Genomic DNA, 14,222 nt, shown 5'->3' with positions numbered 1-14,222 from the left:
GATCTGTACAATTTAAGAAAAAAAATAGTGACTTTTGAGAACAAGAGAAATATTGCTTGCTGATGTTTTTCCTGGATATTTTGTTTATTTAAGTTTAGTAAGCAATATTTATGCATAGTCTTATATAGGATTTGTGATTTTAAGATCTGGTGGAAAATGTATTAAAATGATTTAACCTCTGAGATTATAAGAATAGGAAATAACATGGACTATTTCCTGAGAAAAATAAACCTGAATTTTTTTAATTTGTCCTCAGCTCCGTAAGGCTATTATAGATCACGTGTCAGACTCTTTCTTGGATACGACAGTTCCACTTTTGGTTCTCATTGAAGCTGCCAAGAATGGCCGGGAAAAGGAAATAAAAGAATATGCAGCAATATTTCGCGAACATACCAGCAGGCTTGTAGAGGTAAGGGTGCTAGAACTGTAGCTACTTTAAATCCAGGGTATTGAGGCTCCCATTCGCTGTTTACTGACAAATTGTATTCAAACAAAAACTTTTGACAAGCTATTACAAATGAAGCAGGATATATGAAGATATATGTATATATATATCAAACTTTATTAACCAACCCCTGTGACTTTGAAAAGGAGGACATTTATGTAAAAAGCTATGAAAGAATGCTCAGTTTTGTTGTATTTTCTTTAAATGTGTAATTTTTTAGACCAAATAAGTGGTTAAATGAAGGTGCTGTTTGTTTTATCCTTACAAATGTTTTCTTACCATTCTAAATTAAAGTAAAAAATACTCTATCTCACACCATTTTACTGTTTTTCTAAAATCATTTCATGGCTATATTTCTCCTTTAACTTTTCCAATCATATTCAACTATGTAATATGACTGTAAGACAAGAATATAGGATATAAAGGAGTAGAGAGGTCCGTGAATAATTAATTAGGGGAGTGGATTGGCCCATGCCCCAGTTGGGGCAAGAGGAGATGGTAAAACTGTAATTCCCATGGAGACATGGGAATGCTCTGAGATTTTGGGAGCAGGGTGGCATACTGCTGGAGGAGTCATGATGTGTTGGAAGATTCCCAGGAGACAGGTAATGGAACCTATTGTATTATGGGCAGCAAGAAGGCAGCCATGGTGTATAGGAGAGAGCTTGAATGAGAGAGAACAAAGCCAGGAACCAGTGGCAAGGAAGGGGGGAATGTGATTTACCAGATCCATACACCAGAGCTGATATTCAGCTGGTGCCTACTAGTATGGCTGTATTAATTGTTTATGGATGATGACTATTCTGATTATCAGCCCATGCACTATTGATTATTAAATGTTTTGACTACTGTAACTGCTTATTACCAGCCATGAACTCTGTGGTGAAATATGTGTTTTCTGGCCCAAATTGCCTGTAAAACTTGTGAGTGAGAAATAACCACCACCAGAATTAGAATTACAATGTCTGATGTAACACATGTACTAAAAACATCTTTAATGTGAATCTGCTGGAAGGAGGTTTCCAGTATAGCTAGCATTTGTATCATAAGCTCTTTCTCTCTCTCTCTCTCTTGATCCCAGTCTCTACATTAGAAAATGAAATGCATTGACGAATAGATGATTTCTAAGTTAATTTCAGCTCTAAAACTGACCCCACTCCCAACTTTAAAATCTCTTTTGAACTTCCTGCTAACTCCATGAGGGAGATCAAATAAGTGTTACAACTCCCATTGGCCTTATTTGGGGAAAAAAAGTACAAAATCCAAACCAGGCTAATTTGAATTGGAGCTGAATTCCACATTTAAGATTCTAATTAATTAATTCAATTGATTATTATTTGTCTATTTTATTTATTCATTTATTTATTGCATGCATTCATTCCTCAAATATTTATTAACTATTCCCACAAGAAAATGTAAAAAGTAAGAGGGCAGAGCAGAGGGAGGTGGTCATAATAAAAGGCACCTATGTGCAACCCCTGACAGTCACAAAGGTTTTGTATGAAAATGTATTCTCTAAACTGAAGGCACACAAATTATGGAGACAAATTTTTAGTGAGATTTTCTGAAAGTAAAAGTTGGTTTCTGCTAATAACATTGTATCCCTAATCCTATCTCTCGGTTTAGTTATTCTATGAAACATATACCTCATGAGGTGCTCAATAAAGATGACTCCTTGGTCAAATAATTTTTGGAAACATATCTATTTAGAACTAATCTTTGAAATTTACATTCCTGCAAAGTCCTGAAGTAAAGAGATTGCTTCAACTTAATTTAAAACAGAGTTTCCCTGTCAATTTACCTCAGGAACTCTTTCTTTCGTAATGCTTATTACTAAGGTGCTGCCTTTAATGGAGACTTGGGAAATGCTACCTTAATTTATTACAAAATGATGTCTTACTATTATGTAGACATCACTCTAAGAATATGTTTTAAGTGTTTAAGAATTTGGAAATACTTCATTACATGTGAATATTAAAAGAATTGAAGATTTTGGAATTATGAGCTACTAGAGGCTGAAAATGGGTCTTATTTAACACTATGTTTCCTTAACACATTATTATGAAATTATGCTAGGTTGGGAGTCAGGAGGTCAGAGTTCTAGTTTCTCATTTTCGTATTACTTTGAAACTGCTCCAATTCATTTCCTGTTCCACTTAGCTCTGCTACCTAACAAATCACCTCCAAACTTAGTGGTTTAAAACAACCATTTATTATTATTTCTCATCATTCTATGGGTAGGCCAGGCAGAGCTGGGCATTTCTCATTTAGAATCTCTCCTGTGAGTGCTTCAGATATTGGCTGCAGTTGGAGTCCTCCAAAGGTTTGACTGGGTTGACATACAAGATGACTCATCCACGTGAATGGAAGTATATGCTAGCTATCAGCACAGGAGCTTAGCTGTGGTTGTCAATGGGAGTGATATAAATGGCCTTTCTGTGTGGCTTGGGTTTCTCACAGCATAGTCATTGTGGCCCTGAGATGGAATATTCTAAGTGCAAGCAAGAGACAGGAAGTACAAGCTGCCATGCTCTTAAGGGCTGGACTCAGAAATTGACAGAGTATGATTTCTGTATTCTGTTGATCAAAGCAATCACAGAGCCCACCTGCAGTCTCAAGGGGTGGGGATTAGTCTCCACCTCTCAATGGAAGGAGTGGCAAAGTGTTTGTGGCCATCTTTTATCTATAATACTTCTCTTCTTAAGGCTTCATTTGCTTTATCTTTAAAATGAATGGATTAGACAAGATAATTTTTAAGCTTACTACCAGTTTTCTAAAATCCTATGATCCAATAATAACTTTTTTCAATTGAAATACTTCTAGTTTCCTAAGAGATATAAACACAGAAGAAAATGGAAATGATTCTCAAGTATACTGCTTGCACACTAGGTTGTTTTCCTGGATAATAATAACAGCAACAACAAATACCGCATCTCTCTTTCAGGAAAATTCTTTTTGGAAAGGAGCTGTTTAACCAAAGGCAAATCATCATTAATTTACTACAAATATTGAGACAGAAGTATCTATGACAGTGTCCTGGAAAAAAGTAGCTTTTAAATATATCAATTTCAGATGACGTTTGTGTTCTCTGTGTAGAGATTACTTACCAATCTTTCACCTCCCCCAACTCCCAACACCCCTTTTCCCCACAGCCATGCACATATGTCCATCTTCTTCCCAAACTGGGCAATTTGGCAGAGCAGGGCAAAAAGCCTTAAGTTCTAAATGACTTCAACAGAAAGCTATTTTCAACATGTCTGGGTTATGATACCCCAACTATGTTTGTCAGAGATATTTAAAAATCAGTGAACTTGTTGAAGTAAGACTTAAGAGAAAAACAAGAGTCCATTTTTTCAAAGAATTCCTATTAGATCTCTAAAGTATAACTCCATACTGTTAAAAGAACTCTTTAATTTATGGTTTTCTTGTAACTTTTACCAAAAGCTAGTAAAAAGTAGAAATGAAAACAAAGCAAGAAATAATGTGTTAAGTAAGCCTTAACTAGAAAACCAAAAAGGACTGGAGAGAAGAAATGAGGATGAGGCACAGGGTAGCTGATAAACTGTGCCTAATATTCCCATTCTCTGGTGAAGTCATTTATGAGGTGTCCTGCTACATTACAGTATAATTTGGTATAAAATTGTCAGAGGTGAAAGAATGGTTATAGGACCCTGGATAGTGCCAATAACTGGAGAACCTAGATCTTTGTGGCTAATTTTATCTTAGTTATGGTGAACTACATTGCCGTTAGGAAAAACTTTTCCTACTTGGAGCATGTAACTTACTGTGGGTTTTTGGATCCACTGAGCCAAAGTGGGAATGAGAAGCAGCAGTCAAAATGGTGGCATTTTAAAAATCATCGTAGCATAGTGATTAGTGATTAATGGCAAATGCACTTAGTGAATTATACTCCCAGTACTTTGATCTCACCCTGATGGAGACTTAGGGCACCATTTACTCTACTGGTCTCCACCAATAATACCTATTAGCCAGAAAGTTAAAAATATGAATTTTATCTTAAAATATTCATTAATTTTAGAAAGTAAGGATTTTATCTTTTATTGCTTTGAACTCCTATTACAGAAAATACTATTCAGCTAGTGCTCAGTAAATTTGTTTTGAATGAAGAAACATGTAATACTAACCCAATTCTTTCTCTCTAAATGGCATTTATCTTTTCTTTGGTTCATGTTGGTGATTCCAGAAACTGGACTCAGGATGCAGACCTGAGTCCAATTACTTAAGAGAGTATCTCCCTACTTTTACTCTACATGGGTATTTAAAATAAGAGCAACAATAAGAAATTCAATTATCATTAATAATAAAAAAGAATACACCATAAACCTGCTTCAAATCTCCTTCAGAAGGAGTTTGTGACAATTCAATAACATCTTTAAAGTACTTTCTCCACCTCTGACATACACTTTGTAACATTAATATGGTGATATAACTATGACTAATAGAATGGCATTACAGTAAATATATGCATATTAATATTATGGCTGTTATTTAATCTTTATCTATAATTAATTTTTTAAAACTCCATATTATTTTTTAATCATATTTCAGTTTGTTCTCAGCAAGTCAGTTCATGCTGAATACTACCATTGCTATCAACCTAAAGAGTAAAATATTTGATTTCACCTGTGAATTTTAACCATATCAATTCTCATTATATTTACAATGTTAATGATCTAGGCGTAAAAAAAAATTCTGTGAATTACAGAAGTTCCTCTCCAGTGAAACCAGCTTTGTCAGTTCTTTGACTTACTCCTCAAAATTCATCTGTCTTAATGCATCTTATTTTAGTAAGTTGCATGGGAGCTTTTCATCAAAAAGGAAAAAGTGGGTGGACATTTAATTATACTTCCCCCCAACCTACAAAGCTTATTGTTCCCACTCACAAAATGGCAAGCCAGATTTAGCAAATCCCCGGTGCCAAGAGAGAAAGCTTCAGAAGGGACTCTTGCTGTTTGCAAGAAATGTTGAATGCTATCAACTCTACTAATGTCTTTGCTTTTTTAAAGAATATTGTTCAAGTGTCATATGTTGCTTTAATTGGTTGTCTGTTATCAAATAAGGATATGTTCGCTTTTAAATAAAGCTTTTAGAATCCCATCGTATTCTTTTTCTTTTTCCCCCCTCAGAAATAAAAAAAAAAACTAAAATTAAAAAAAAAACAAACATGCTTACAATTGTACACACAACAACAGCTGTTCTGTGAGCATCTTGACAGTTCTCTTTTGGTGGGGAAGATGTAGTATAGCTAAGTGAGGCATGATTTTCCTTACGTAGAATACAGCATACACTCCCTGGGTTACAAACTGCTCTGCATTTTAATCCCTTTCCAGTTAAAAAGACATGGCTGAACATGACCCTTAAAAGCCTAACCTAAATGTACACTGAGTTCCTTCCTTGTTTTAAAGTTTTCTTTATAAATTTTCCATTTTTGTCTTTAGAACACTTATTACTTCCAAAAAAAAAAAAAAAAAAGAGGCATTCTTCAGTGAAAGCCATTCCTTCCACACTTCTGGTTAACCATCAAGTTACCTACGTATATATGAAAAATAAAAGAACTCTTCTCTCTGGTTTCTAAAATCATGGAGTGCCAGGGATGAAGAAGATTAATCCCTCATCTTCTGTTTACAGATAATGAAACCGAATTACAGAGATATTTAGTAGTTTGCTAAAGACACTTAATCAGAGGAGTAGACCCCATCTATTTTAAAACCCGAAAGATAAAAACGGAACCAGGTTTTAGATTCACTATACTTTTTTTAATTGAATGGTATAAGAATTGATTAAAAGTAACAGATTGGGCCCAATTTGCATGATCAGGCTGGTGATTAGAACAAAATTTGGCTTCTAGGCCTGGGATTATTCATAAGTAATTGTCAGTTAGAGTGTTTGTTTCTTAACTCTTCACCAAATACCATCATGGAGAGTAATATTGGGGCATTTCCAGTTTCAAAGAAGTTTTACGTAACATTTAATTGTTTATCAAGCTTTAGGTACATAATTTCAGCAGGGGATTTTGCGCATGTCAACCTTTAGCCTTTTAAAGGTGCAGAAAAACAATTACTCTTATCTGTATTTGAAAGTTGGATACAACTACAGTATACTTGAAATTACCTTATTAAATTGTCAGGATTCAGGTGACCTCTTCTCAGATAAGATTTTGGAAGGAAATGAAGTTCTGGCCCATCCCACCCTATTTTTCATTTAGTTTTTGTCCCCATTTTCTGTTCATACACTGGACAAAGGGAATGTGAGCCACAGAGTTTTCACAATCACATAGTCACACCATATAAGCTATATAGTTATGCAATTATCTTCAAGAATCAAGGCTACTGGGTTGCAGTTCAACAGTTTCAGGTATTTCCTTCTAGCTATTCCAATACACTAAAAACTAAAATGGAATATCTGTATAGCACATAAGAATGCTCTCCAGGGTGACCTCTCAACTCCATTTGAAATCTCTCAGCCACTGAAACTTTATTTTGTTTCATTTCACTTCTCCCTTTTGGTCAAGAACATTTTCTCAGTCCCCTGATGCCAGGTCCAGGCTCATCCCTGGGAGTCATGTCACATGTTGTCCAGGAGATTAATAACTCTGGGAGTCATGTCCCAGGTATGGGGAAAGGCAGTGAGCTCACCAGCCACATGGGCTTAGAGAGAGCCGGGGCGGGGTGCAGGGCGGGTAACACATCTGAGCAACAAAGAGGTTCTCTGGGGGAGATGCTTAGGCACAATTGTAAGTAGGCTTAGCCTCTCCTTTGCAGCAAAAAGCTTCACAAGGGCAAGTCCCAAGATTGAGGGCTCATCCTACCAAACTGGCAGTCCTCAACGTTTGTGAGAACACCAGTGAAAACCCTGGTGGGGAAGTCCAAAATTTCCATATTTTTCCCCAGTTCCCCAGGGGGGCCCTGCAAATATATCCTCATCCTCTGCCCAAATTACTTTGGGATATATCGGAATTTCACACCAACCTGTACAAACCTACCAGCTCTAAATTCCTATTCAAAGTTCCATGTAATTATGGTGTTTGAATAAACTGACTGTACAAGTTAAATTATTTAGTGTGCTACAGAAAATATAGATCCTGCACCAACTAAACATCTCTTCCCTTAGTCTCACATAGATTTTGAAGTTTTAAAACATAGCCAATATCATTGTTTACTTTTGGCCTGATTTGCCTTAGTCCTAACCAGATCCATTTCATTCATATCTCTAATTGAAGTCTGAACTCTTTTACAGCTTTTTTAAAAGTTGCTGTACGAGGTAATACTGACATTCATAGCTGCTGAACTCTGGCTCTGAATTTCAGGTGTCACACAGATACCCAAAGTTCCAGAGACCAACCAGGTTATACACAAACATCTCAAAATTTAGAGATAACCATTACAACCTAGAAATAGATATGGCTGCTGTAAGAGCTTACAATCTAGGGACCTTTACAATAAGCATTCCCCTGATAAGCTGTGCTCTAAGATTCAATTCTCAGAGTTTACACATTATAGTTAGGCCATATTAGTGAGGCATTATAATGCTTGTCTTATTGTTTCTGGCATACTTCACTCAAAATGCTGTCCTCAAGATCCGTTCACTTAGTTGCGTGTCTTACAGCTTGCAGCTGCTCCATTCATTTCAAGTTGTGAATACTACCTCCATAAACACCAGTGTGCAAATGTCCATTTGTGTCCCTGCTCTCAAATTTTCCAAGGATATATCCCATAATGAGGTTGCAGGACCTTATGGCACCCACATACTTAGCTTCTTGTGGAACCACCACAATGTCCTACAGATAGGCTATACCTTTCTACCTCCCCACAACAGGTAAATGGGTAAATCCCTCTCTTCATGTTTTCTCCAGCACTTGTATCCCTCTATTTATATTTTTCCCTGCAATTTTATAGAGATATATTCACATACCATACAATCATCCACAATGTGCAAGCAGTTGTTCTCAGTCTCATCATATAGTTGTGTGTTCATCATTACAATAAGCACTTGAACATATTCATTACTTGAAAATAATTAAGAAGAATAATAAAAAAGATTAAAAAAATAAAATACCGTACAATATAATATAATAATAAGGTATGACAACACCACTACCAAGAATCCCATACCCCTCCCTTATATCCCCCTCTCATAGACATTTAGCTTTTTATTGGCTTTGCTACATTTAATGGAAGCATATTGCAAATTACTGTTAACCATAGACTCCAGTTTGTTTGATTATATTTTTCCCGAATACTACCCCTTTTTCAACAACTTGAAGGGTTGACATTCATTTGTTCTCCCACATTTAACAACATTTTTATATTTGTACATTTAGTCACCATCATTGACCACTCTAGGTTATACTAAGTTATGCAGTCCTTGTCTTTATTGTCTATCTTTCCTTCTGGTGTGATACTTGCCCCTAATCCTCCTCTTTCAGCTTTACTCACAGACATCATTGTTCAGTGTACTTACTATATTGTGCTACCATCACAGAGTATTATGCTATTCATTTCTGGAGTGATACAATCAATCCTGTTGAACATTCTATACTACTTCAGCATCAAATGCCCGATCTCTACCCTCTTTCTATCTTCTGATAACCTGTGTTCTCAGCTTTTGACTCAAAGTCTGTTCATTAATATTAGTTCATAATAGTGAGACCATACAGTATTTGTCCTTTTGTTTATGACTAACTTTGTTCAACATAACATCCTCAAGGTTAATCCACATTATTATATGTTGCATGACTTTGTTCTGTCTTACAGCTGCATAATATTCCATCATGTATATATACCACAGTTTGTTTATTCACTTGTCCATTGATGTACGTTTGGGCTGCTTCCATCTCTTGGCAATCGTGAATAATTCTGCTATAAACATCAGTTTACAAATGTCCATTTGTTTCTTAGCTTTCAGTTCCTCTGAGTATATATGCTTAGTAATGGAATTGCTGGATCATATGGCAATTCTATATTTGGCACCCTGAGTACCCGCCACATTGCCTTCTAGGTTGGCTGCACCATTCTACATTCCCACCAACAGTGAATAAGTGTGCCTCTTTCTCCACATCCTCTCCAGCACTTGTAATTTTCTGTTTTATTGATAATGGCCTTTATACCAGGTATGAGATGATATCTCACTGTGATTTTGATTTGCATTTCCCTAATAGCCAGTGAAATTGAGCATTTGTTCGTATGTTTTTGAGCCATTTGTATTGCCTCTTCAGTAAAGTATCTATTCGTGCTTTTGCCCATTTTTAAATTGGGTTATTTGTCTTTCTGTTTTTGAGTTGTAGGATCTCTTTTATATTCTGGATATTAAAACCATATCTGATATGTGGTTTCCAAATATTGACTCCCACTGTGTAAGCGGCCTTTTTACTTTTCTGAAAAAGTCCTTTGATGTCCAAATATTTAATTTTCAGGAGATTCCACTTTTCTATTTCTTCTTTGATTGCTTGCACTTTGGGTGTAAGTTCTAGGAAACTACCTCCTATCATAGGATCTTTAAGATATTTCCCTATATTTTCCTTTAAAAGTCTTATGGTATTAGTGCTAATGTTTAGGTCTTTGATCCATTTCGAGTTATTTTCTGTATAAGAGGTAAGAGTCCTCTTTCATTCTTTTGGATATGAATATCCAGTTCTCTAAACACCATTTATTGAAGAGGCTGCTCTGTTCCAGTTGCTTTGGCTAGAATACTTTATCAAAGATCAATTGTCTGTAGATGAGAGGGTCTGTTTCTGAATACTCAGTTGATTCCATTAGCCAGTGTATCTATCTTTATTCCAGTACTATCCTTTTGACCACTGTAGCTTTGTAGTGTGCTTTAAACTCAGGTAGTTGAGACCTCCCATTTTGTTCTTCTTTCTCAAGATATTTTTGGCTATTCCTGGCACACTGCCCTTCCAACTGAATTTGGTTATTGGTTTTTCTATTTCTGCAAAGTCAGTTGGGATTTTAATTAGTATTGCAATGAATCTATAAATCAGTTTATGTAGAATTGACATCTTAACTGTATTTAGTCTTCCAATCCATGAACACAATATGTTGTTCCAAATTATTTAGGTCCTGTTTGATTTCTTTTAGCAGTTTCTTGTAGTTTTCTCTGTATAGGTCTTTTGTTGCCTTGATTAAGTTTATTCTTAAGTACTTGATTATTTTGGTTGCTGTTGTAAATGGAAATTTTTCCTTGATTTCTTCCTCCTGTTGTTCATTACTTGTGTGTAGGAACATTGCTGATTTTTGCATGTTGGTCTTGTAGCCTGCCACTTTGCCCTATTCATTGATTAGCTCTAGTACTTTTGCTGCAGATTTTTTTGTGATTTTCTTCATATAGAATCATGCCATCTGCAAACAGTAGAAATTTTACTTCTTCCTGTCCAATTCAGATGCTTTTTATTTCTTTTTCTTGCCTAATTGCTGTAAATAGCACTTCTAGCTCAATGTTGAATAACAGTGTTGACAGTGGGCATCCCTGTCTTGTTCCTGATCTTAGTGAGAAAGCATTCAGTCTTTCTCCACTGAGTATGAGGTTAGCTGTGGGTTTTTCATATATTGCCATTATCATAATTAGAAAGTTCCCTTCTATTCCTATCCTTTGAAGTTTTCTCATCAAAAGAGGATGTTGAATTTTGTCACATGCCTTTTCTACATCAATCGGGATGATCATGTAGTTCTTCCAATTTGATTTATTGATGTGGTGTATTCCATTAATTGATTTTCTTGTGTTGAACCAGGTTTGCATACCTAGAATAAATCCCACTTGGTCAGAGTGTATAATTCTTTTAATGTGCTGCTGGATTCCATTTGCAAGTGTTTTTTTGAGGATTTTTGCATCTACATTCATTAAAGAGATTGGTCTGGGGGCAAGATGGCAGAGTGCTGAGGTGAGGGTTTTAGTTACTACTCCAGGGAAGTAGGTAGAAAGCCAGGAACTGCATGGACTGGACACTGCAGAGCAATTTGACTTTGGGCATACTTCATACAACACTTACGAGTGCATGGAACAGCTGAGATCAGCAAAATCTTGTGCCCAGGGGACCCATGCCCCTCCCTGCCAGGCCCAGTCCCGTGGGAGGAGGGGCCATCAGTACTAGGAACCAGGAGGGAGAACTGCAGTTGCAGCTCTGATTGAAAACTTAGATTGCTGATCAAAATTCTAAACATAGATAGACTGAGACCACGCACCAGAGAATCCAGAAGCAGTCAGCCCAGCAGAGAGGAGATAGGGCTAGCAAAAACAGCAAAAAAAAAAAAAAAAAAAAAAAAAGAAACAAAAAATACAAACAGAGACTTTTTGAAGTTCTGGTGAACATAAAACAGAGAAGGGTAGTGCTCAAACAGAATCAGGCATATATGCAAATCCAGAGGGCAAGGACACTTGTCTGAAAAGTTGGTTTCTCTGCTTTCTTGATTGTTCCTTAATCGCCCTAATCTCCTTGTCTCTTAGCATTTCAATAGCCCATTAGATCTGCAAGGAGGGCCCTTCTTTTTCTTTTTCTTTTTCTCTTTCTTTCTTTCTTTCTTTCTTTTCTTTTTTCATATCCTTTTCTCTTTTTCTAAAACAATTACTCTAAGAAGCCCATTACAGAAAGCCTCAAAGATTGCAATTTGGCCCCAGGCAAGAGCAGAGTTAAGATAGCTCTGAGAGACAAAACAATAAGTCTAGTGGCTGAGAAAATTCACTAAACTCCATAACTTCCCAAGAAAAGGGGGGTCCCCTTACAGCCATCTTCCTGGTGGGCTGGGAATGCTCCTGCCTGGCACCAGCACCACAGCCATGAGCTGCCCCAGACAACTCAGTGTGACAGGAAGTGTTTCCAACAACACATGCACACACCACAATATCTGGCATGGACAATAGCCTTTCACCCACCTGCAGCTAATTGCCCTGGAGCTGGGAAGGTGGAGCTGTGTGAAAAGGGGGAAATTAACACGCCCCATTCAGACATCCTTTCAGCAGGTTGGGAACGCCCCTACACAGCCCTGCGGCCCAGAACTTCCTTTGGGGGATGGTGCTCACCTGTGACGTAGCACAGTCTTCCCTCAGCAAAGGCCTAGGAGGGCACAGCGTGGAAGAGGGACCCACGCACAAGTCCCAAGGACCATACGCGAATACCAAGGACTTGTGGGTCAGCAGCAGAGACAAACTGTGGTGAGACTGAACTGAAGGATTAGACTATTGCAACAGCTTTAAATCTCCAGGAACACCTGGGAGATTTGATTATTAAAGCCACCCTCCCTCCCCAAGTGCTCAGACACACACCCCACATTCAGGACAGGCAGCACCAGCTACACTTGCAAACTTGGTGCACCAATTGGACTCCCACAAGACTCATACGCCCACTCACCTGAAGACAAAGTTGGGGAGAAATGGCTTGAGGGGAATAGGTGGCTCATGGATGCCACCTGCTGGTTAGCTAGAGAAAGTGTACTCCACCAAGCTGTAGATCTGACAAATTAGAGATAATTGTTCAAATAAGCCTACATACCCCCCCCACCACATCAAGTTAAGCAAATGCCAAGAGGCCAAAAGCAATAGAAAATGCAAGTAGAAAAGCATATGATAAAACCAGATGATATGGATAACCCAAACCCAAACAACCAAATCAAAAGATCATGGGAGACACAGTACTTGGAGCAATTAATCAAAGAACTAAAGATAAACAATGAGAGCATGTCACAGGATATAAAGGACATGAAGAAAACCCTAGAAGAGCATAAAGAAGAAATTGCAAGAATAAATAAAAGAATAGATGATCTTATGGAAATAAAAGAAACTGTTGAGCAAACTAAAAAGATTCTGGATGCTCAAAGTACAAGACTGGAGGAAGCTGAACAGCAAATCAGTGACCTTGAGGAGGAAAGAATGGAAAATGAAAGAACAAAAGAAAGAATGGGGAAAAAATTAAAAAAAATAGAAACGGACCTCAGGAATAGGATAGTTAATATAAAACATCCAAATATAAGACTCATTGGTGTTCCAGAAGGGGAAGAGAAAGGAACAGGTCTAGGAAGAGTATCCAAAGAAATTGTTGGGGAAAACTTCCCAAATCTTCTAAACACTATAAATACACAAATCATAAATGCCCAGCGAACTCCAAATAGAATAAATCCAAATAAACACACTCTGAGACATCTTCTGATCAGACTGTCAAATACTGAAAAGAAGGAGCAAATTCAGAAAGCAGCAAGAGAAAAGCAATTCATCACTTACAAAGGAAACAGCATAAGACTAAGTAGTGAGTACTCAGGAGCTACCATGGAGGCAAGAAAGCAGTGGCATGACATATTTAAAATTCAGAGAGAGAAAAATTGCCATTCAAGAATTCTTCATCCAGAAAACCTCTCCTTCAAATTGGAGGGAGAGCTTAAATTTTTCACAGACAAATGCTGAGAGAATTTGTTAACATGAGACCTGCCCTACTTGAGATACTAAAGGGAGCCCTACCAAAACAAAGAAGGGGAGAGAGATATGCAGAAAAGTTCAGTACTAAAGAGATTCAGTTTAGGTACATTAAAGGACATTAAGAGAGAGAGGGAAAAATATATCTGACAAACATAAGCCAAAGGACAGGATGGCTGATTCAAGAAATGCCTTCACAGTAATAATGTTGAATGTAAGTGGATTGAACTCCCCAATTAAAAGATATAGATTGGTAGAATGGATCAAAAAATATGACCCATCAATATGTTGCATACAAGAGACTCATCTTAGATACAGGGACACAAAGAAATTGAAAGTGAGAGGATGGAAAATAATATTT

The 14,222-nt window shown here is 37.0% G+C and overlaps 1 protein-coding gene across 4 annotated transcripts in view; it reads left to right on the top strand.

Annotated features, from left to right (window-relative positions):
* CTNNA3 (catenin alpha 3) overlaps positions 1-14,222 on the top strand; it is a 1,946,492-nt gene that overhangs the window by 1,012,868 nt on the left and 919,402 nt on the right. For all 4 annotated transcript variants that reach the window (XM_037805370.1, XM_037805369.1, XM_037805372.1 and 1 more), the window contains one exon: positions 257-409. In XM_037805370.1, coding sequence (XP_037661298.1) covers positions 257-409 — 153 coding nt within the window. The remainder of the gene's footprint in view (positions 1-256; positions 410-14,222) is intronic.

The sequence above is a fragment of the Choloepus didactylus genome, chromosome 15 (assembly GCF_015220235.1).
Source record: "Choloepus didactylus isolate mChoDid1 chromosome 15, mChoDid1.pri, whole genome shotgun sequence".
Classification (NCBI taxonomy): domain Eukaryota; kingdom Metazoa; phylum Chordata; class Mammalia; order Pilosa; family Megalonychidae; genus Choloepus; species Choloepus didactylus.
The sequence above is the reverse complement of the archived record's forward strand: the minus strand, read 5'-3'. Positions and strand labels throughout refer to the sequence as shown.